Source organism: Gorilla gorilla, chromosome 11, assembly GCF_029281585.2.
Source record: "Gorilla gorilla gorilla isolate KB3781 chromosome 11, NHGRI_mGorGor1-v2.1_pri, whole genome shotgun sequence".
In the NCBI taxonomy this organism is placed as follows: Eukaryota; Metazoa; Chordata; class Mammalia; order Primates; family Hominidae; genus Gorilla; species Gorilla gorilla.
The window spans coordinates 34,963,357-34,987,484 of NC_073235.2; the positions used below are offsets into that span (position 1 = coordinate 34,963,357).

A 24,128-nucleotide genomic window follows, 5' to 3' on the forward strand; every position below is an offset into this window, starting at 1 on the left:
AATTTTCAATCTGCATTGCAACATTATTAACTATTGTCCTGTGGCTGCATGATAAATCTGTAGACTTATTCATTTTGTCCTTTGACCCACATGTCCCCATTTCCTCTCCCTCCCAGGCCTTGGTAACCACCTTTCTACTCTTTGTTTCTATGTATTTAACTTTATTTTATATTCCACATCTCAGTAAGACCTTGCTCTCACTCACTCTTTTATGGCCTTGGGGAAGCATAGGTCCTCCAGACAGCAGAATTGCTTCATCTTTAAAATGATTGCATTGGTGTGGCGATTGGGATAATTCAGAGATGTTTTCAGCACAGAGGGCTTGTGCTAGTCCCCTAGAATGTATAGATAAAGGGGATCCATGTTCTTCCTTTGAGGCAGAGGTTCTGGCTTTGATTTTGCCACTCCCTGGCAAGGGGCATTGAGCAATGTCTGGAGACATTTGGCTGTCCCTATGGATGTGTGTATGCAGGTGCTAAACATCCTAGAACGCATAAGGCAGCCTTCCTCCCCCTTCATTGCTCATTCGCTCTGATTGTGGAATTAAAAGACGAAAATGGGTCCATTCGAGGGAAAAGATCATGATCCTTAATGCTGTTTTTACATGACGGCCTTGTCAGAGCCTTCAGCTCCTCCTGCTGTCTTCGACGTTCTAGGCACAGCTCCCTCCGGAGGGCATGCTTCCCACCTGGGGCTTGCTGGCGGAGTGCCATCCTCATCCATATACATGTCCCCAATTAAAAGACGTCCCGCTGCCGGGAAAGCGGCCTGCACCTTGGAGCGAAACTGAAAGAAGAGACCCCGGGGTCTTCGCGTCCCTCCGTGGGAAGGCGAGGCAGGGCCCTGCGCAGAACACCGGGAGGCTCTGGGGAAGGGCAGGGATTCTATGGTGAATCCTGCAAGCCTGCTTGGGGTCGACTTCCTGGAGCAGCGGCTGCAAGCAGCGCAGAGCCCAGCTGTCCTTGGCAAACACCCCACAGAGGAGGCGAGGGCTTGCTGGCTCCTCTGGGACGCCCCGTTCAAGCCACCACCAAACGGGCCGTGACCTCGCCTTCGAAGGGGGCCCCCAGGGCAGCGGTGGACGTGGGGGCAGGGCGGGCGAGAGGAAGTTTGTCTTTCTCCCAGCTCGGGAGGGTCGCCAGCTTCCCCGGGGCTGCACCTCCTTGGGACGCTTGTCGGGTTAGAGCGCCGCAGCTGCCTCTGCGGCTGCCGCCTGGGTGACGAAGGGTGGGGCGGGGGTGGGTCGCTCGTAGCTCGGGAGCCACGATCTCATTTCAGGGACCGTGCCTATGTGCTGAGTCAAACCCCGCCGCTGGGCTGGGTCTGCAGCCGGGCCGCTGAGCACAATCCGCTGTGGTTAATGATTAATCGCTGACCACCCCGCCTCCCGCAGCTCGGGAGAGGGTGCTCTGGGAATGTGTACCGGGGCTCTCAAGTGCCGGCAGCTGGAAAGGAAGAGGAGTGCTGCGAGGCGGAGTGCGCCCTCCGCGTTGAAGGGCAGAGGCGGAGCGCCAGGTGCTGCGGTCTCACTCCCAGCCAGCCAGGAGTTTAGAACGTTCTTCCTCCGCCCTCTCCCCGCCTCGCCCCCGCCACATACACTCCCAAACCTCAACACCCAGGCGCCTCCTGGGCCTCTCCTAGGTTGGGCTGCTACAGGAAGTTTCCATGAAAGCACCTGAAATACTAAGTTACCTTCGCGAGGAGAACTCGAGTGAGATAAAATCGTGCGCCCACGCAGGTGAGTTTGCAGCCAAGAATTTTGGACGCTGCTGGGAGGAGAAAGGGAAGTTGAGAAAGTCTTTGGACCTGGTAGCCTGGTGCTCTTTCTCATGGCTTCACCCAGCCACCCAGGCAGTGACTGCTCCCAAATCATTGATCACAGTCATGTCCCCGAGTTTGAGGTGGCCACCTGGATCAAAATCACCCTTATTCTGGTGTACCTGATCATCTTCGTGATGGGCCTTCTGGGGAACAGCGTCACCATTCGGGTCACCCAGGTGCTGCAGAAGAAAGGATACTTGCAGAAAGAGGTGACGGACCACATGGTGAGTTTGGCTTGCTCGGACATCTTGGTGTTCCTCATCGGCATGCCCATGGAGTTCTACAGCATCATCTGGAACCCCCTGACCACGTCCAGCTACACCCTGTCCTGCAAGCTGCACACTTTCCTCTTCGAGGCCTGCAGCTACGCTACGCTGCTGCACGTGCTGACGCTCAGCTTTGAGCGCTACATCGCCATCTGTCACCCCTTCAGGTACAAGGCTGTGTCGGGACCTTGCCAGGTGAAGCTGCTGATTGGCTTCGTCTGGGTCACCTCCGCCCTGGTGGCACTGCCCTTGCTGTTTGCCATGGGTACTGAGTACCCCCTGGTGAACGTGCCCAGCCACCGGGGTCTCACTTGTAACCGCTCCAGCACCCGCCACCACGAGCAGCCCGAGACCTCCAATATGTCCATCTGTACCAACCTCTCCAGCCGCTGGACCGTGTTCCAGTCCAGCGTCTTCGGCGCCTTCGTGGTCTACCTCGTGGTCCTGCTCTCCGTAGCCTTCATGTGCTGGAACATGATGCACGTGCTCATGAAAAGCCAGAAGGGCTCGCTGGCCGGGAGCACGCGGCCTCCGCAGCTGAGGAAGTCCGAGAGCGAAGAGAGCAGGACCGCCAGGAGGCAGACCATCATCTTCCTGAGTGAGTCCTAGGTCGGGGGCAACACGTGAGCAGCTTCCCAACCTTCCCCCACGACCCGTGCCACTGCCGGTGGCCCTCTCCAGGGGAAGTCTTGCCCTAGAATTGCACACTTAAGTTCTCTAAGGTGGAAGAGTCTTGTAGCAGTATGAGGGCATTGCTCTGGATCTCTGGATGTTTCTTCTCTGTGTTTCGGGGATTCATGGTAGATTATGGTGAAAAGAGTACGAGACCAGAACCCAGAAGGTCTGGGTGTATTCCAGAACATCATTGCTGTGACCTTTGGGAAGTCACAAAAATCTTTGGAAAAATGGGGACAATAATACTAGAGAATATGACGAACAAATTAGGTAGTGCAGGACAGGTGAAAGTCCTTTGCAAAAGACCAAGTTCTGCAGAGATAAAGGGAACTGTCTTACCTAGCTCTTTTACCCGGGGAAGCCTTTCTTGTGCAATTAGATTTTGTTCCCATTTTTCTCCTCCTTTGGAGAAAGCAGGCTGTGAGCGACACACACTCTCGGGCTGCTGTTTTATTCCTTGGAGCCTCTTCGACCCAATCTTAAGACATGGGAGCTCTCAGCACTCCCCAGGGCTTGGGTTTCTGCCACTGTGGGTCTGTTCCTTACCAGACCAGAGCAACCTGGCAGGACGGCCTGTTTATCTGATCCAGAAAGTCTGGCTTCACCGATTCCTAGGATTTGAATAATCACCTCACAGACCCAATTCTTATGCTTGTTTTCTAAACTTTTGTTGTGATACAAGTATTTAAAGTTGAGGCCTCGTCTATTTAAAAAGAGCCCACAGGTCTGTTGACCCCACAGCCTTCAGAAGAGGGGCCTAGTGGCTGGGAGACAAGGCTTTAATGGAGACACATGAAATGTGTGTGAGCAAAGGGTTTTAAAATATATTTTTTAGCAGAAACAATAAAAAGGATGTATTGTGGGTGTGTGAGTCAAGAAGGAATAGATACAACAAACATTTCCCTTCTTCCCTCTCCCCTGTGGCATCAGGAAAAGGAATAAATCATGGTGCTGTTTGTTTTGGTGTGGGCAACTGGGCAGCAGGTTCCAGGGACAGGAGGTAGACATGAGAGAGAGTTGGAAGGCACTTGGAGAATAATGGAAAGACCTGGGTCTTGCCTCAGACAAGCCCCTGGCTTCCAGTGTGTCATTAATTGTTAAAAGCTTAGGGTCTAATTTTACTCTTTATTCGATTTGAAATAATTGCCCTAATGAATTTCAAAGTACTCAGAGGCAGCCATGGATTGCCCCCAGGGAGCTGGGCTTTGAGAGCTGTGGCAGGGGCTGTGGCAGGTGACCAGCTGACTTGACTTTGTGTCTGCGCAAAATGAGAATATTTGGATGCTACTCTGCATTAGGGGCTGTGCCAGGTGACTGATATTTCCATCTTCTAGAGGAGGAATTTGAGACTTAGAGAAGACCTAGTTCAGAATCACCTTAGTGCAGCTCCAAGAGTCCCACTGTGCTTTTCAGGGCAGAGAAATGCATGTCTGTCTGTGACTTTCACGGGCGTGTGGTGAAAGGAAAATGAAACAAGGCAGGACTTTGACAAGCATAGGTAAGCCTGGTGGTGTTGCTGCCTCTTAGGGCCAGCCTTTCTGGAAGTTGTAGTAGGTAACGTTATCTTGGGACTTGGGAAGCGTACCCAACTCAGTCTATCACCCACTGGTTGCTACTACTCAAATATTACAGAGAGGAATGGACATTGTATTTGCTTAAAGCTTGAATGTTTGTTGAAATACTAGTTCTCACTTCCTCCATAAATATTCCCTTAGGCATATCTTAAACTGTAAGGTGTAATTTATACCTTAGTGTGAGTTAATTAAATTTCCTTTTTTTTTTTTTGATTGGAGGAGACTGGCATGAGTGGATAAGAATTAGGGGGTAGATAAGCATTAGCAAGTGGTCTTCAAGTATCTCCCAGTCTAACTTAGGAATTAAGGCTGCCTTTGACCAAAGGGAAAATCATTGATTTATCGTTACTCTCTATTTGACCGATCTCTGTGTTTCCTGTATTTCTCTGAGTAGATGTCTGTTCTCCCCACAGTGGGTGTTCCCAGTTAAAGCCAGTCTCCATTTGCAGCATAAAATCAGAATGCCACAGACTTTTATTTAGAGATGGATAGGACCTTGGAGATCATCAGATCCCATTAGTAATTGTCTGGAATGAGTTTGTTCTTGCTGCTGCTCTCGTTCTTTCCTTCTGGCTCTTTCCTTCTTTCCTATACCAACTGTATGTTAATCGCCCACTGTGTTCTCAGCATAAAGATTGTTGAATGGCAATCAGGTGCTCAATGTGCGATAATGTCCTGGGGGAATTTACCATTTGTATTTAGCCCATTTTCTCTGCGGTAGGTTTTCAAAGCAGTTCTCGCAAATGTCCTCCTCTCCCAATGAATTTCAAAGAGCTTTTAAAAATAGGAACCTCACTAATTAACTCAAGTTAGGAAATAAATTAATGGAGTGAAGAGGAAGAAATCATGGCCTGCATTCATCAGATTAATACAATGCAATTTACTTTGTAAGTTTCATAAAACTTGTGCTTTGGGGCATTTTTAACCCAGAACAAATGAACATATAAATTGTTTACAAATCGCTGAATTTAATATAGTAATTTAGTTGTCTTTTTAGTATTTCATTTCACAGATGGATCAAATTAAATATTTGCTTATTTCAAACATATTTTAAATTAATGTGAAATGTAAATGGCGACATGTCACAAGTAGTTCTTGGAGCTCTTAAGGCAATAAAGAAAACAATTAAGACTGTTCGCCACTCGTTGTTAAAAATGCTAACTTCTGCACGACAGAAACAAAATTCATAAATCTACCCAAGATGAGGAAGCCCATGTAAAAAATATTAATTTTCCTTCATCTTTCACTATTGTGCCTCAGTCTAGTCGATGTGCTGGGCTGGTGAATAGGGAAAACACATTGGGAACTCTGGGAGAGAAAGAGAGGCTGGGATACCTACTAGCTCTCAAGCAATTTACAGGAGAACACAATAATGATGCAAAAGTGCACATTCCTGGAAACAGGAGTGTCTTGTCTTGCCTCTTGTCAGCCCAGTGACAAATCAGTACTAGACTTGGTTTCTGTTTCAAGGTTACAGCCAGTGTGGTATGGTAATATTTGTCCGATGTCAGAACAGAGGTTGCTGGTCTGGATTTCTGCCTCTTCTGGAGAAAAGGAACTGATAATTTGATTATCTGTCCTGTCCCTTCAATGATGAGGATGTGTAAAATGAGACTTCCTTTCAAGCAAGTCTTTCCCCATACCTCCCATCTTCTCTTTCTGAAGTCTCCTTTGGAGTTGTTCTCAATGCAGGTAGCATCCAGGTCTGTGGACACTTGTGTGTGTCTATTGCACACATGGCTTGCTATCAAGTGTCACCCACTCAAAGTGGAATGACAAAGTAATTTTAAAAAAAGCATAGTTTTAATTTGTATAATAACTTTCAAGTGATTGAGACTCAGTTACAACTACCTCCTAGAGACTAGAGGGCAGTGATTGGCTTTCAACTATAGTTATGAAAAAAGATTTTTACAGACAATCATGAGGTTATTAAATAAAAGAAACATCATAGAAGATTCATAACTCTAGAATAATTACACTCTTTTGCATTCTGATTTGCTTTCCTGAGTCAGAAGGAAAGGGAAGGAGTTACATCTAATGGCAGGGATTACACATCAACTTGGTTTGCTCATGTTGAATATAGACATTATTCATCACATGTATTTGGATGGAACAAAGGTTAGCAGTTGCTGCTGAAATGAACTACTCTAAAAATAAGGTTGATATACATTTAGATATTTGTGGCGTGGTTCAGGGAGAAGCAAAGAGAAGGAGCTCAGAATCACATCCTCTGGGTTTTTAGACCACAGAATTAGGTCAAACCAAGCAGGGCCAGGGAAGAAGAAGAGAGAGAAGAGAGAAGAGAGGGTAGAGGGTAGAGGGGAGTGAGATATTGACAGTGGGTCCTCTTTAACTGAGGACAATCGTTACCTGAAAAGAACTCATAAAGTTGGTTCCCTTAAAGTGGGGTTGAAAACATTTGAAAAGAGGTCTCATTGGGACTTGAAAGTGAAAATTATGAAAAGAAATTTATTTGTATGTTACAAATATAAGTTATAGTTACAACTATATATTCTTATAATGATTATTCAGAATGAATCCAATGTGGCTTGAGGACACAATTTTTCTAACAAAACCATCTGATAACCTTTGTGTTTTATTTTCTCAGTAAGATTATAAAAAGGGCCTCTCTTCATTCTTTGCTATTTAAATCACCCTCATGGAAGCACCTATCCTTGCATTATCCTTATCAGTTTTCCATTCTTTCATAATTATCTGGTCTAATTCGAGCAAATCTTTACTTGTCAGTGGCTCGGCATTTGAATCATCTGTTTCTTCAGCTTCCTTTTCATTGACTTCATGAAATTCTGTACCCTGTGTGCAGGCCATAACCAAAAATATAATTAATTTAAAAACCAATCCCTATATCTACTGTATATTTCGTATTACACAGAAGTGGATGCCTTGAAATGCTTTGAAAGTGCCCATAAGAATTTTTAGTAGTTGTTTTCTTCACTAGGTTAAATGCTCATCTTACAATCATGTTTTCATCATTAGTTTTCTTAGCAAAGGCTTTTTATTTGATATAAAAGGATATGTCAACACAGTCTTTGAGGGAAATACCATCAACATTAAATTAGTGACTTTTTTAGTGCAAGATATTATTTTGACTCCAATGTTTCAATATTTCAGAAAAAAGTTTTGCCTCAAATATTCAGATTATCACCTCCATTCCCTTTTCCCTTTATTGATGTATATGTGGCTATAATAAATGGTATTTTATGTTTATTTCCCTATTTGTGATAGCTGTCATAAATTGCAAGTGTCCTGTGATCAGCCTGGCAGACAAATATAATAATGCTGCATTATTTTTATAATCAGGCTGTCTCAAAGATTTCATTTCTCTGTCGGAGAGATGCATAGTTTCCAAGGAAGGGGAGATTGAAATCCCAGTCCCCATTCATTAGCAAGCCTGTTCATCTGTCAGCCTCCTGGGGGCTGCTGAAGTGTAATAAGAAAGAGAGGCCTCAGGTGCACAAAGCATTTGGCTTATTAGTGCTAAAACCATTCAGAATAAAAGCCATTTACGAGTTGAGACAGCGCCGTGGAAGAATATTGAATTAGGAGTCAAGGAGCCCCTCTGGCTGTGCAAGGCAAGGTCCGCTGGTCTACCATTTGGAGGACACTGTCGACTCCTATCCCTTTTCCCTCTGCACACGTCCCCTGCCAGGCTGCAGCCCTGGGACCACTCAACTGACTCTCCACCTCTACTCTTGGCTATTTACTGAGGACTGGAGACAAGACTGGTCATCCTTTGTGCTGCACATTCTTGTGAATGAATGGTATTCAGCCTCACCTGAGCCCTGCCCTCTGGCGGACACTTCCTTTGCAAGCACTTTCAAAGAGCTCTGCCTCCCATGCTACTCTTTCTACTTTGTTTCCAGCAAGCCTGCTCTCTGAGTGAGGGTCCTTGACTAAGGTATCATCACTGGAAAAATCTCCATCTATTCTTGTCTGTGTCTGGGCTGTTCACACTGCAACCACTGGGATCTTGTTGACACCCACATCTCTGACCCCAGCAAAGTGAAGCCAGTCAGTGGTTTCCCATGGCTTTTATGTCAACCACAGAGCAAAACTCTTGACATAAGGCCCTCATATCAGCTGCTTCTCCAACTCTATCAAGTGCTGTTCTCCCCTTGTATTAATCCGCTCTGGCCAGGGTAACAATATGCTACGGACTGGATGCCTTGAACCATAGACATTTATCTTCCCACAGTTCTGGAAGCTAGGAGTCTGAGATCAAGGTGCAGCAGGGTTGGTTTCTTCTGAGGGCTTTCTCCTTGGTTTGCCTATCCCTTTTCCCTCTGCACACATCCCCTGCCAGGCTGCAGCCCTGGGACCACTCAATGGACTCTCCACCTCTACTCTTGGCTATTTGCTGAGCACTGGAGACAAGATTGGTCATCCTTTCTGCTGCACATTCTTGTAGATGAATAGCTGTCTTCTCATTGTGTCCTGACCTGGCCTTCTCTGCACATGTGTTCTCCTAGTGTCTCTTCCTCTTCTTATAAGGATGCTGGTCTTATCAGATTAGGGCCCCACCCTTATAACTTTATTTTACCCGAATTACCTCCCAAAGGCCCAGTCTCCAAATACAATCAAACCGGGGCTTAGGCCTTCAACATGTGAATTTGCAGGGGACACAGTTCAGTTTATAACACCCCTTAACTGCCTTATTCTACTGGCTCCCCTTCAAGTTCTTCAAGTGACCATGACTGGCTCTCTTCCCCCATGCTGCCTGTGTATGGGTTGTTTCCTCTGCCTGGCATGCTTTTCTATCTTACTCTACTCTCTACCTGCTCCCCACTTCCGTCCCCTTCCCCCAGGTTAATATCTTTCTCCTCTCTCAGATCTCCCCAGGGAAGCTGGCCCATCCTCCCTGACTTCATTAAACCTCCCACAAAGCAAGACTCACTGTTGTCATTTTACATTTAATTGTGCAATTACTCGACTGATGTCTGTCTTCCTTCTAATTCCTTGTGGACAGGTGCACGCCCTAATTTCCCTCAACACTGTACCTCATTCCAGCATAGTGTCTAGACATAGTAGGTAATGAATATTTTTTGACTGAACAAATGAATGAATGAGCCTCAGCTTGGAATTGAGAAGCAATGTTCTGTTTTCCCTTGGGCATGCATTCGTATAGAGGTTTATCATTCCTCAAAAGTGTTCTGGTTCATCTGAACCAAAGATGCTATCTTTGAAAGGGTTATGATTCCTCTGAGGCCTCTGAAGTCAAGCCAACATGCAAAACACTTAAGATTTGCTTGCCCATGAGCAAATGAACACTCTGTGCTAATCAGACCCTGAATGTTAGCTTTAACCATGTATATCTGCCAGAAGTAACTGTGAGATGAAAGTGACTGGGGTGGTGAATGGTCCTTGTTAGACTACATTGAACAAGATGTTAAATGCAATGATACAACTCTAAACATTATTTCTTAGCAGGCTCTTTCACCACTTGTTAACAAGGGGTCCTCAAGGTAATGAGGATACAGTGGGGGTGACATTTTGAAACTATTAAACCAATGTGTTTATGTCTCCACCTTAAATTGCATCCACTTGCAGCCATCTCTCTCAAGAGTGAGCCACACTTATCACCCCAGGGAAGGAATAAGCAGCTACTGCCTGGGACAAAGGTGTTGTGGATCCATCCTGGGTCCAGAGGATGGAATTACTGACCTCTTTAGCTGGGCAATTATCTTAAAAGCCAGACTTTGTGAAGGATGAAAAAGGATTGCCTAACTTCATATCTCTCCCTTTAATGTATCATGAGCCCAGCCTAGTGGACTGGATCAGCCAGTTCCAGATGAAACCATAGCTAAGGGGTTTGGAATTTATCCTTGGAAGCCATTGCAGGGTTTTAAGAAGTTAAACAGCACAGTTGGATTTCTAGTGCTGCCCCTAGAGTGACAGCATTTGTTGCATTGCAATTTGGGTCAAAGTACAGGCCTGGCTGTGTTTATAGAATAAAAAAACAGACAACCCTTCATTGGAACACAGTTCTGGCAGAGCAGCTGACACTGGTGAGTTCTCCTTTCCATTAGGCAGACCTCTGGCCCTTGGTTTCTCCAAGTCTTGCTGCTGCCACTGTCCTCCATGGCCAGACAGTGACTGCTTCCATTCAGCAACTCCCACTTTCCCAGCACGGAGGCCCAAACCGCCCCCATGTTGCTCAGGCCCTGATTAGGAGGTGGCCCTAGGGAGCTAAACTAGGTCACAGTAGCTCTCACCTGTCATCTCTATTGCTCAATGGTCTATTCGTTCTTCGACGACAGTCTCCAGCTACGACCAACTCATATATCTCTCATGAAAAAACTTCCTACCACTTACACTAGCATTCTGCATATGATATATCTCAATGCCTCCCACTTCTTCCATGAAGCCTTCCTGGACTACGACAGCCTATACTGATCTTCCTATGCATGGTGAGCCATCTTAGACATTTCTCAGAAGGGGGCACAGATGATGTCTCTCGACTATATTGGAACTCCCTAAGATCAGGGACCCTTCACTGTTGTACATCTTCAACCTTCCTTACTGGGTTGGGGGCAGAGTAGCCATGCACTGCTTGAGAGATTGATGGATTGAAGTTCTCTGACAGTGGCTGCTGCTCCTGAAATGGAGGAAAAGCACCCTCACTGTGATCCTCAGGCAGCTCTCTTGCCTCTACCTTCCTTTCCTTCTTTCCCTGTGCTAGGCAGAATTCTGAAATGGCCTCCAAAATGCCTGGTCCCTAAGGTATATGTATCTTCTCCCAGTTATTCAATCAAACACTAATCTAGTGCTGCAAGGAAGGAAAGTAATTAAGTTCCCAAATCTGTTGACCTTAAAATAGGGAGATTTTCTGTGTGGATTTAACCAAGTCACATGAGCTTTAAATCTGGGTCTAGAGGTCAGAGGCAGGAGAACTAAGAGAGTCAAAGCATGAGAGGCATTTGACCAGGGAGAAATTCTCTGTTGCTGGCTTCGGAGATGGAGGGAGCTGGCAGAGAATATAGGTAGGTTCTAGGAGCTGAGCACCAGCAAGAAAATGGGCCCTGAATAAGCTTAGAGGTAAAATTCCCCCCCAGAACTTCTAGAAAAGAACTCAGCCTGGCCTACATGTTGAGAACCCAGGCATACCTTGCCTGGATCTCTGATCTACAGATTTGTGTGCTAATAAATAGGTGTTATTTTAAGCCACTAAATTTTTGATAATTCACTATGTACCAATAGAAAACGAATGGATTCACTGAACTCTGCTGAAAGGAGCTCCCAGGTAAACACATGTCCTACCTTAGTTATAACTTCCAAGACAGGTTCAATCTCCAGAAGCTTCTCTTTGAAAAGTCTCACCTTCCAAGAATTGCCTTTGGCCCAGCCATTCACAGATCCACCAACCACTTGTTGGTCACCTGCTCAGTGCTCAGCGATCTGGAAGTTTAACAAGATCCAGGGCACCATGGAATGTTCACTGGACTTTTAGACTCTCGTTTGGAGAATTACAAAATTTGTGGGTTTGAGTCCCACTGGCTGGATTTTCAGAATGCTGATGCCTTGATAGTCAGAAAGGAAAACGGTATTGAATTGATCTTATAATTATCATCCTTTTGGTAGCTCTATTTCATCATAGCCTGGCAATGACTAGGCGCTGCATAAAGGTTTGGTGGATAAGCTGATGCCTAGGCAGCTCTGCTGCTTTCCAGAGTCCTCCTCACCAGAAGGGAGATGCCTGTACCCCTCATCATTTGGCTTCAGATGGAAAAAGTGTGTCAGGGAGGAAGCCAACCCTGGTGCTGAAGCAAGTCTGAATAACAGAAATGTCTTGGGCTAACAGACTTTATCATTTTCTGATTTTAGAGCCTTTCCCGATTTAGAAACTTGACAAAAAGTCTTGTTTGTACTTACTGAGTGTAAGAGCCATTCTGGCAAGCAGAGGGTTTAACACTCAGGCCACTGCTTTGCACACCGCAAAGGTGGCTGGGTAGTTGGAGAGCAGTGGTGTTACTGGTACCTAACAGACAGATCGGGAGGCAAGGCTGCAGCATCAAAGTTGCCATTGTACTTGTTCAATGTCTAACTGTCCATGAAACTAACGGCATGCAGAAATGGGGGCAGGCCCAGCTGGGAGTGATGACGCTCATTAAACTTGCAGAGAGAAGCCACTCTCTTTCTTTAGTGAAGAGGTAAAAGATCAACTCTGCTTTAGAAATAAAACACTTTACACAGGGTGCTTGAGCCAGAGATGAAGTCATTTGAATATATATATATGTGTACATATATATATATTATACATATATAGGTACATATATATATACATATATAATTTTTTTTTGAGACGGAGTCTTGCTCCGTCGCCCAGGCTGGAGTGCAGTGGTACAATCTCAGCTCACTGCAAGCTCTGCCTCCCAGGTTCATGCCATACTCCTGCCTCAGCCCCCGAGTGGCTGAGACTACAGGCGCCTGCCACCACACCTGGCTAATATTTTTTTTTATTTTTAGTAGAGATGGTGTTTCACCGTGTTAGCCAGGATGTCTCGATCTCCTGACCTCGTGATCCACCCACCTCCCAAAGTGCTGGGATTACAGGCGTGAGCCACCGTGCCTGGCCTGACTTTACATATTCTATTCTATTTGGTTTTATATATTATATATGTTATATATTGTATGAGTATGTAATATAACATAATATCTTATACATATAAACATATAATTCTTTGGAGACATATACTCAGCAGAAATAAAATTTCTGGCATATTTTTGAGTCTATTTTCTATGTGCTGCCATTCTGAAAGATTAAATATCACATTGAAATGACAGCTACATCTTTTTGTTTTTTCAGTTACATTTGGAAGAGAAGGATGGGAAGGAGTCTCCAGTAAGTTGCCTAGGCTGGAGTATAGTGGCTATTCACAGGCATAATCATAGTGCCCTGAGGCCTTGAACTCCTGGGCTCAAGCAATCCTTCTGCCGTAGCCTCTTGGTAGCTAGGACTACAAGTGTGCACTACCATACTTGGCTTTTAAGCTGTACTTCATATATATATATATATAATATATATATAATATAAAATTATATTTATATTTAAATATATACATTATATATAGTTATATATATTATATATAGTTATATTAAAAAAATATATATATTTAAAAGACAGCTGATGGGTTTTCACTGTTTTTCAAGTTCAAGTTTACCCTTGATAGGGGTGACAAATGAGTCACCTTGGTGATTGAAGCTTGCTGTAGATATCCTCTAGAGAAGATGAAAAAAACTTCTGTAGGAACTAGCTGTTCTCCTTGTTAGACCTGGGGTTTTCCTCATTATTGAATCTCTTACAAGCTGACTTCCTCCAAGAAGCCTGCCTGGACTGGCTTTACCCTTCTCTCATTATTCCAGCAGATCTTCACATTTCATTTGTTTGTTCATTCATCAAGTATTTATGAAACTTAAGTTGTGCTTAACATCATTTGTACCACAGAGATCAAAATGCTGGTTCCTCCTTTCAAGGAGCTTAATACTTGTCTCATTGGAACATCAAAGTATAAGGGCAGAGCCTTGTAGAAGCCTAAATGTACCACTTGATGCAGGGTCTGGGTTGTGGCTGTTTATGAAGTAAGCTAGTTCTAGTAAATGTTCTGCCAGAACTTTTAATAGACTGGCTAACTGGGCTTCACTCCAGAGATGTTGTTAGTCTCAATATTCACAGTATGGTCCAGGGACCCGCAGCATCAGCATCACCTGGGAAATTGTAAAAGGCAGAGTATTGGGCCACACCCCTACCAGTTGAATTGTAATCTGCATCGTAAGCAGATCCCTGGAGTACCTATGTCCTAACATCTGGGTATGAGAAGCACTGATCTACAACACTTGGGGATTCTTTAATGTCAATACTAGAAAAGGGTGAATTGGGAAGGACTAAACTCACTAGTTGTGATAAGAACTGTCAATCACTTGTTGTGTAGTTGTAATAGGTGGGAATTTGCTCCATGACACTTAGACATAAAAAAGTTGCATTGTTTCTAAAAAGAAACTTAAATCTGGCTCCAAGCTCTCATTTGGAAGGTGGTGAAAATGTTAATCTTAGTAACATCGGGGGTCGGGGTTTCCCCTTTCTCATGGTTGTGTCAAAATTCAAGGGGCTTATGAGGTGCCCAGAAAATGAGGCATTGGGTCCGTGGTTCAAAGTTCTTCCTATTGCCCATTCTGCTCTATGATTTTGCTGCCAGGGCTGACCAGAGCACTAGGGCCAGCCAGCCAAAGGGCCGGCCTTTATATTTTATCTTCAATCCTCATAGTATCATTAGCATGAGGGTATCATTATCCTCACTTTGCAGAACTGCCTGAGGTCATCAAACATTGAGATTGGAGCTGGGATCTGGCATGTTTTGCAGTCCACGTTCTTTCCCTGAGCAGAGGGTGAGTCTCTCAAAAGAAAATGCTCTGTAGTCTCTCAAAAGAGAATACTCTCCAGTGGGGGAACTTGTTTTGGATGGTCAGTGTCGGGGAGGCAAGAAATTATGATGCCAAGTCTGGCGGATGTTTATCTTGCTTTTAGGCTACCCAGCAGCTTTTGGCTGCTTTTTATCTCTGGGAAATTTCCATCTTTTTGAGTCCTGCTTCCTCAAGATAGCGGTCAGAAGCTTGCTTTCCCAGCATCCCTCACAGCCAGAGTGCAGCATATGGCCTGGGCTGCGCCAGTCACGTGCACTGGCATGAGAGTCTCATTTGGAAGAGAAGGATGGGAAAGAGCAGTAGCCACATGGACTCTCTTTGGGGCTAAAGCCAGTGTGTGACAAATGGGGTTAAAAGAGTGTAAAGGAGCCTTTAGAGAGAGCAAAGGCAGAAAAGCTAAGGACAGCATCCTAAGCCAGATGTTTGCAGCACCTCTACATTGGTGCATTCTGATGGGATAACCTTATGTGATTCTCTGGCCCTCCTAGGGATTATATGAAATAACTAATAGCCTCATTTCTGGATGAAACTGGAATGGGCTCTGCTGTTTGTCCTAAGAACTCTGCATGTCCAGAAAGTAGGTAATAGAATGATTGGACTGGAGTAGGGAAATCTAGAAGGTAGCAGTGATGAATTTAGACTGAAAAGTAGACTGAGTTAAATATAGAGGAAGTTGATAGCTAGGCTAATGGATTCAGACTACGTATTGGAGGCCATGGGAGCCATGGAAAGCTTTTGAGAAGAGGAGTGGCAGGAAGGAGTGCAAAAACACTGATGTGGCCATGTGGCCAAGGTGTGTGTTGCTGGCAGAGAGAGGCAGTGTGAGGGGCACAGGTGTGGAAGTGATCATGGGTTCTGATGACGGTTTGTGGTTAGGTTTAGTCATGAAGGGGTGGTAGTTATCAACCCTGCTAAACATTACAATCACCTGTGGAACTATTAACAATGCCCTACTCCAGTCTATTTATATCAAAACCTTTGTGGGTGGAGCCCTGGACATTGGCATTATTTAAGCCTGCAGATGACTCCAATGTGTAGCCAGGGTTGAGAATGGGAGAAGAAGGAGCTGGAAAGGCAGGCTGGGGGTGGCTGGGGAGACCTTGACTTTAGTAACTGTGCCAAGGTTCTTTGACTAGAGGCCACCAAACCGGATTCTTCTTATTTAGCAAGTAAGAAGGAATTTATTGGAAGTATGGGAGGTAGCTCACTGAGTCAAAGGGAAGGCTAAAGAACCAGATTGATCAGGGACCTAGGGAGTAGAAATTCATGGACCACCAGCTTGGACTCTACCATCAAGAAGGTATCAGCTTCAGGCATCATCCCATCTTTGTTGCCACTCCATCCAGGGATGAGAACCTTGTTGGACTGTCTAGGGCTGCTCATCCAGCCCCTGTGAGGCTGAGATGAGGGCAGGTGATGGACAGTGCCATCAAGACTGCATGCAGTGAGAGGCGTGGTCCCCAAAGGAGACCCATGTTCTATCCAGGAGAGCGGGTTACAGAGCCAGGGAGCAGAAACAACAGACACCCCCTGCGGGGACCTTAGTAAGCTTAGTGATGTGCTCTGACATTGTTGAGTTCCTTCTTTGTTCCATGCAGACTTTCCCCAGACTCTATTCTCCCTTATATCCCTGGACTTCCCCTTCCCCCTGGCTGAGTCCTGGGTGATATTTCCCAGGGATCTGGTCATCTTAGTGCATGAGCAGTTTAGAGGGGTGGGGAGGAGGGCTCAGCAGCAGAGCCTCCTGCTTCTGAAATGCTGCTGCCAGAAGCTGGTTGGTGCCAAATCCCCAGGGCATGTCTCCTGCCTTGTAAGCTGACTCACTCACTCACCTAGGTCACTCACTGACCAAGTATCAGGTTGTGGCTTCTCATTGCCATGAAATCAGGTTGTATTTGAACCTTGGCCTGGAAAACAAAGATCTCTGGCTGTGCTTCAGCATCAGATGCAACACCTATTTCTAGAATTGGGCATTTTCTAGTTATGTCTTAATATGATATTGGCCTTAAGCCAGGACTCCTTATTTCAGATGTAAGATCCTACCTTTGATGTCAAGGATATTGACCATGGAAAATAGGAAACATATGAGTTGCATTCATTGCCTTCTGGAAATCTAAAAAGTTATTTAAGAAAGAAAAACTAGTAAAATATATTAAAGGTTTTGTTCATAAAATGTTTTAGTTTCACATTGGAATGCTGATTGATCTTTGATTTTGATGTCAGTCAGTCATATTCTGTCTCTAGGGCAGTTACTGTTTTCTCTCCCTGCAAATTGAGAGGCCAGGAGGCTGCTCTCCAAGGCAGCTTCTCAGAGTCTTCACTTCTCTTGGTGATGTTTTTTTGAACGAGAGTCACCATACGCCAGGTGAGCCTTCCCTGTGGAACTTGGCAGTGAGCTGTGTGCATTGAGAATATGTGGAGGGAGTGTGGTATGTGTGGACTTCACATTCAGTGGGTAGGGCCTAAGTATGTGACTACTGTATCTTAAGTGGTGGGGATGATGGCAAATGGGGAGTATATTAGTTTCCTGTGGCTGCTGTAACAAATTACTACACACTTGACGGCTTAAAACAGTAGACATTTATTTTCTCACAGTTCTGGAGGCCAGAAGTCCAAAATAAGTTTCTCTGGGCCAAAATCAAGGTGTCAGCAGGACCTTAGAGCTTAGGCTTTAGGAGAGAATTCACTCCTTCACCCTTCCAGTTGCTGGTGACTGCTGGTGTTCCTTGGCTTGTGGTTGTGTTACCCCAGGCTCCAAGGCCAACATCTTCAGATTTCTCCCTGCTCTGTCTTCAAGTCATCTTGTTTGTCTTGCTCCATTTGGGCTGTTATATCGAAATACCATAAACTGGGTGGTTTGTAAGCAACAGACATTATTTTCTCAGGGTTCTAGAGGCTGGGAAGTCCAAGATCAGGGTATTAGCAGATTTGGTGTCTGGTGATGGCCTGCTTTCAGGTTGCAAACTGCTGGCTTCTCGCTGTGTCCTCACATGGTGGAAGGGGCAAGGCAGCTCTCTGGGACCTCATTTATAAGGACACAAACCCCATGAGGGATGTACTATCATGATGCAATCACTTCCCAAAGGCCACACCTAATACCATCACATTGGTGACTAGGTTTCCAACATACAAATTTGAAGGACACAAAAATTCAGACCATAGCATCCTCTGTGTGTGTCAAATCTCCCTCTGCCTCCCTCTTCGGAGAATGCATCTGATGAAATCTAGGGCCTACTCTGATAATGCAGGATCATCTCTCTACCTCAAGATCCTTCGCTTAATCACATCTGCCAAGATTCTTTTTCTTATAAAGTGACATTTACTGTATCCAGAGATTAGGACCTGGTATTCTTGGAGGACATTTTTCAGCCTACTGCAGGGAGCAAAGGGATACCAGAAAGTACAAAAATTTAATGTGGTACATGAGCATAGCCTTCCCACCTACAGAGAGACACTGCTGTGCATAGGTATATGTCCCAATCTCCTTTCCATCACCTACTAGTGTGTGTGACTTGACAAATTACTCAGGACCTCAGTTTTATCATCTCTGCATTAGACATAAACTGGTCTAAGGTTGATTTGAGCATGCAGTGAGAAGTATATGGAGGCCACCTGTGCAGTGCCTAGCATATGGTAGGTCGTCATTGAAAACTACATTTGACCCTTGAACAACATGGATTTGAACTACTTGGGTCTTCTTATACATGATTTTTTCCCAATAAACGTATTATAATACTTTTTGGAGATTTGTGACAATTTGAACAAACAAATGGTAAAGCTTAGAAGTAGAAAAAAGTTAAGAAAAAGATATGTCATGAATGCATAAAATATATGTAGATTCTTGCCTGTTTTATTATTTACTATCATAAAATATACACAAATCTTTTATAAAACCTTAAAATTTATCAAAACTTACATATACACAAATACAGATTGTACATGGTGCCATTTGCAGTTGAGAAATATAAACAAATGTAAACATGCAGTATTAAATCATAACTGCATAAAAATTAGCTACAGTAATTTTTTGTAGCTACCTCCTGTTGCTATCGAGGTAAGCTTAAGTGTTCCTAGTGTCCACTTGCAACTCTGTGTGATGCTAATCATCTCAGCATGAGCAGTTTGTCTCTCCAGTAAAATATTGCAGTAAAAAAGTGATCTCGTGGGCTTCTCACATAAATTTCATCATGTTTAGTGCAAATACCATAAACCTTGACTAACATCATGGGACTCATACGAAGTGCCACTAGTGGTGCTGGAAGTGCTGCCAAGAAGTAAAGTCATGATATCACAAGAAAAAGCTGAATTTTGACATGTACTATACATTGAAGTCTGCAACTGCAGTTGCCCTCCATTTCAAGATAAATGACTCCAGTGTAAGGACCATTAAAAAAAAAAAAAAAAAAGAAATGCATGAAGCCGTCACTTGCAAGAAGTATTTTGCAAAAAGTGTGAGGTTGTCATGCCTGCTATTACTACAGCTATGCCAGCAGGCATGACAACCTCACACTTCTTGCAAAATAGTTTTTTATATTGTATTGGAAATGCAGCTTTTATGTTGGTGCAGGATTGCTATTAGAAATAGCAATTGCTATAGACTCTAATATGATTCAAGAAAAAGTGAAGTCATTATATGACAACTTAAAGCAAAATGAAGGTGAAGGGCCTAAAGCTGGAGACTTTAATGTCAGCAAAGGATGGTTTAATAATTTTAGAAAGACATTTGGCTTAAGAAATGACAAGATAACAGGAGAAGCAGCTTCTGATGATCAAGAGGCAGCAGATGAGTTCCTGTACACCATTAAGAAAAGCATTGAGGAGAAATGATGTCTGCCTGGAGAGGTATTTAATGCAGATGAGAGTACTCTATTCTGAAAAAAAAATGCCATGAAGGACGTTTACTAGTAAGAAAGAGAAGTGAGCATCAAGATTTAAGGCAGGAAGGGATAGGCTAACTCTACTGTTTTGTTCAAATGCTGTTGGGTTTATAATCAGGACCTCCTTTATTTATAAAGTTGCTAACTCCTGAGTCTTGAAGGGAAAAGATAAACACCAGTTGCTAAGTCTTTTGGTTGTACAGCAAGAAGGCCTGGACAATAAGAACACTTTTTCTGGATTGCTTAAATTGATGCTTTGTCCTTGAAGTCAGGAAGTACCTTACCAGTAAGGAACTGCCTTTTAAAATTCTTTTAATATTGGACAGTGCCCTTGGCCACTCAGAGCCCCATGAGGTCAACCCTGAAGGTGCTGAAGTGGTCTTCTTGCCCCCAAACAGAACATCTCTAATTCAGCCTCTAGATTGGGGCCATAAAGACCTTGAAGTCTCATTACACGTGGTACTCTATGGAAAGGATTGTCAGCATTATGGAAGAAAACCCCAAGTCTGGAAGGATGACACTATTGAAGGTGCCATCATTGTTACAGAAAAAGTCATGAAAGCCACCAAGCCCAAAACAATAAATTCCTGGTGGAGAAAACTGTCCAGATGTGCATGACTTCACAGGATTTACAATAGAGCCGATTCAGAAAATTATAAAAGAGACTGTGGATATGGGAAAAAAATCAGGTGGGGGTGAAGGGTTTCAAGATATGGGTCTTAGAGACATACAAGAGCTAAGACACCACACCAGAGGAAATAACAGAAGATGACTTGATGGAGATGAGTGCTTCCAAATCAACGCCAGATGACAAGGAAGACGACATAAAAGAAGCAGTGCCAGAAACAAATGGACAATATTAGACAATCTGGCCAAAGCTTCTAATTATTCGAGACTCTCTTTGGCTTCTTTTACTACATGGATCATTCTATGATACAGACACTGAAAGTAAAGCAAATGGTGAAAGAAGGGCTGGTACCATATGGAAACATCTTTAGAGAAATACAAAGGCAAAAAAGACAGAAATTATGGTGTATTTCTGTAAAGTTGACCCAAGTGTGCCTGCCTCTCCTGCTCCCCGCACACCTCCTTCACCCCTTGTGCCTCTGCCACCCTTGAGACAGTAAAACCAACCCCTCCTTCCTCGTTCTCCTCAGCCTATTCAACATGAAGATGATGAGGATGAAGACCTTTATGATGATCCACTTTCACTTAGTAAACAGAAATATACTTTCTCTTCTCTATGATTGTCTTAATAACTTTCTCTAGCTTACTTTATGGTATGTATACAATACATATACAAAATATGTGTTAATCGACTGTTTGTTATTGGTAAGGCTTCCAGTCAACAGTAGGTAATTAGTTAAGTCTTTGGGGAGTCCAAGGTTACGTACAGATTTTTGACTGTGCAGGGAAGGGTGTGTTAGACCCTGAATGCCTGCACTGTTCAAGGGTCAACTGTAGTTGCCTATAGTGACCTTGTGATATTACAGAAAGAATTTTGGTTGAGGACTCAAGAGAACTTGGTTCTAGTCATTGCCAGGCCACAGACTTGTAACATTTTGAGCAAATCTCCACATATTTTCTCGTGTAAAGCTTGAAGTGGGTAAACTTGAGGAGTTTGTCTCAAAAGTCCCCATAGACATAAGACATGAAGGGGATATGGGTTCCAGACTTAAGCGCTCCAAGGAATAGAAAGAGTGTGAAGATTATATTGTAAAGATGCATGGACATTTGCTTTTCATTCCATTATATGTCAATGTCTGATACAATAGAAAAATGTTTTAAGTTCGTTTTCAGAAAGCAAAAGTGTCAGCCCAGGAAGGGCAATTCCTGATGGCTATAAGGAGCCTCTGAAAGACTCTCAGGTGGCCCCAGCTGTGTGCTCATTCCAGAAAGAGAGTTTTAGGCCCTGAGGCCCCCCGAGTCCCTAAGCTTTTGAAATTGTTTGCCTTTGACCTTTGTCCTGTGAGAAGTTACTGGAAGAGCAAGAGCAGCTCCAGGCCCTGGCAGCCCATTCTAGGTGGGAGCTTTTGACAAATTACCACGTTGATGCCTTCTTCACGCACCTGTAAGGCCAAGGCATTATTGGCCGAGGCAATCGATGTATCAAAATGAATTTTTGGAAGAGTGTCATCAAGCTCAGCTTTATTTCCAAAAACACAAAAAACTCTGCCCCAGGGAGGGAAAGATGACTTTCACTGTGAAGTAAACAGTTGATTGTTTAGACATTACTTATGTCATGCTAGTCCATCTGAGATGTAGGCACCATGGTAACCAATTGTCCCCAGAATTCACATTTTTGAGGCCCATTAAAACTCGAGGCTGCTGAAGTCATGTTCTCCGCATTTTGGCCATTTTAATAATAATAATGAGAACGTTAAAATGGCATTTGGAATTTATATCACACTTGTCTGTGAGGCGCTCTCAGCACTTTACAATGTATCATCCATCCTCATCACAGAGATGGGAAATATCAGAGGCAGGTAGTAGTTGTGATTATATTCAGCTTAGTAAAGAGCCCCCCGGCTTGAAGGAATTTCAGTGATGTGGCATGGTGCTTGCTGACTTGTGGGGACAGAAGAGGCTGGTGCTGGCTTGGTGCTTCTGCTCGGTCCATCTCTGTCTGCCTCAGTTTCCATCAATCAAATCAGATAACAGCAGTGTGTCTCCTCATCCCGCAGTGTGGTTATGTGGATCATTGTATTAATCATATTAACTAACGTTTTAAAAAATTGACTTGCTATGTGCCAGGTGTTCTAAGATCTTTTTGTATGCTCATTCATTGAATTCTCCCAAGGCCCTATGAGGCAGGTGCAGTTAGTTATCCTATTTTAGAGATAAGCAAATTGAAACACAGAGAGTTTAAGGAACTTGCCTAAGGTAACACAGCAATTAAGAACCTGAGGTGTATCTGACCCAGGCAGGTTGGCTACAGAGCTTGCAGTATTAATCACTGTGTTAGAGTTGCTTAAACTTTGATATAGCAAGACAATACACACACATGCACACGTGCACACACCTGCACAGGCAGAGCAAACAAAAGTTTCACTGAACGATATTCACCCATCCTTACCTTTGAATGTGAAGTGCATTTTGATCTTTTCTCTTCTATTCATTTCATTAACGAAAATGCCAATCTGAAGCCAGTAAACTGGGTTTATGATCATGAATAAGTCTGACATACATTTTGAAAGCCTTAGCACTACACCATACTCCTTCATAGATGCTCCTGGGGAAGCATTTGAGAAGAGACATGCAGGGAGCGTGTGTGATTGGCTGGGGAGGGTCGTGGAGACCAGAATGTGTGAAGTGTAGGCCCTGGCTCTGCTCCCACGGTGCTACCTCCTGAGGCAGCTGCTCCGTGTCATGTCTGGGCCTGTGGGTTGGCGGGCAGAGGCTGCCCCACTCTCCTCTTCTACTTTGTGTCATAATAGTCTTTGGGGGTCTTCTCTGCCAGCCTCCATGGGCTTCAGCTCTGAGTTAACCCCAGGTATTTACTGAATAGACATTATGTACTGGGCCTCGTAGGTATCCAGCTCTGACTGGGAGGCTACAGAGAGGCATAAGGACATGTTCCTTGACTGCAAGGAAATTGCAAGACACCAGGGAAGGAAGGCTGACATGTCAAGGGAGAATTAGGGGCAGGTCCCCCAGTGCTGTATGTAGGGAGCATAGATTTTGGAGCTAGATGCCTCCTCCTAGTAATGTGACCTCGGGCAACATACTTGACCTCTGAGAGCCTAACTCTGGGGCTGCACCTGCAGCCTGAGTGATATTATCCTGGCTAGTGAAACTGTTTGGTGAACCTTGAAGTGTTACTAAGAGTTTAGTATTTAGAGGTCATGTTGTCATAACAGTATTGCCAAAAGTCTGGCAACAGCCATAAACACTGGGGTTTCAGGGAGGGGATGGAGTGTTGCAGCAATCCTGGAAGCCTTCCTGGAGGAGGCAGCATTTAATCTGAAGCAGGTATTTTCATTTCCTAACTGGAAGGATCATGGGTCACTTAGAGATGGAAACAGATATGCAAGGTCCAACCATTCATGTAGAAACCATGCTTATATATAATTAGGTCATAGCTCTGACTCCAATAGGAGGATCCTGAGTGCTTTCATAAGTTGTTGGGGTTTTGTTGTTGTTGTTGTTTGTTTTTAGAGACGAGATCTTGCTATGTTGCCCAGGCTGGCCTTGAACTCCTGGGCTCAAGTGATCCTCCTGTCTTAGCTTTCCAAGTAGCTGAGACTGCAGGCTCAAGTCACTCAGTACACTGCTTTCCTAAGTTTGACGTGCCCTGCTGGCTTGAGGTCACTGGCAGACAACCACTTGATTCCCTTAGGTCAGGGGTTACCAAATTACATATGGGCAAGCCCTGTTTCTATATAGCTCATGATACCTGTAATGTCAGCAAGCTTTTTTTTTTTTACATTTTTTTGAGTGTTGTAGAAAAAAAAATATGCAACAGTACTATGTGGTCC

The 24,128-nt window shown here is 44.2% G+C and overlaps 1 protein-coding gene across 1 annotated transcript in view; it reads left to right on the forward strand.

Moving 5' to 3' along the window:
• Window positions 1–906: 906 nt before the first annotated feature.
• The window catches only part of GPR39 (G protein-coupled receptor 39), a 231,598-nt gene continuing 208,376 nt past the window's right edge, over window positions 907–24,128 (forward strand). The window contains exon 1 of the mRNA XM_004032577.5: window positions 907–2,685. Coding sequence (XP_004032625.2) covers window positions 1,830–2,685 — 856 coding nt within the window. The 5' untranslated portion in view covers window positions 907–1,829. The remainder of the gene's footprint in view (window positions 2,686–24,128) is intronic.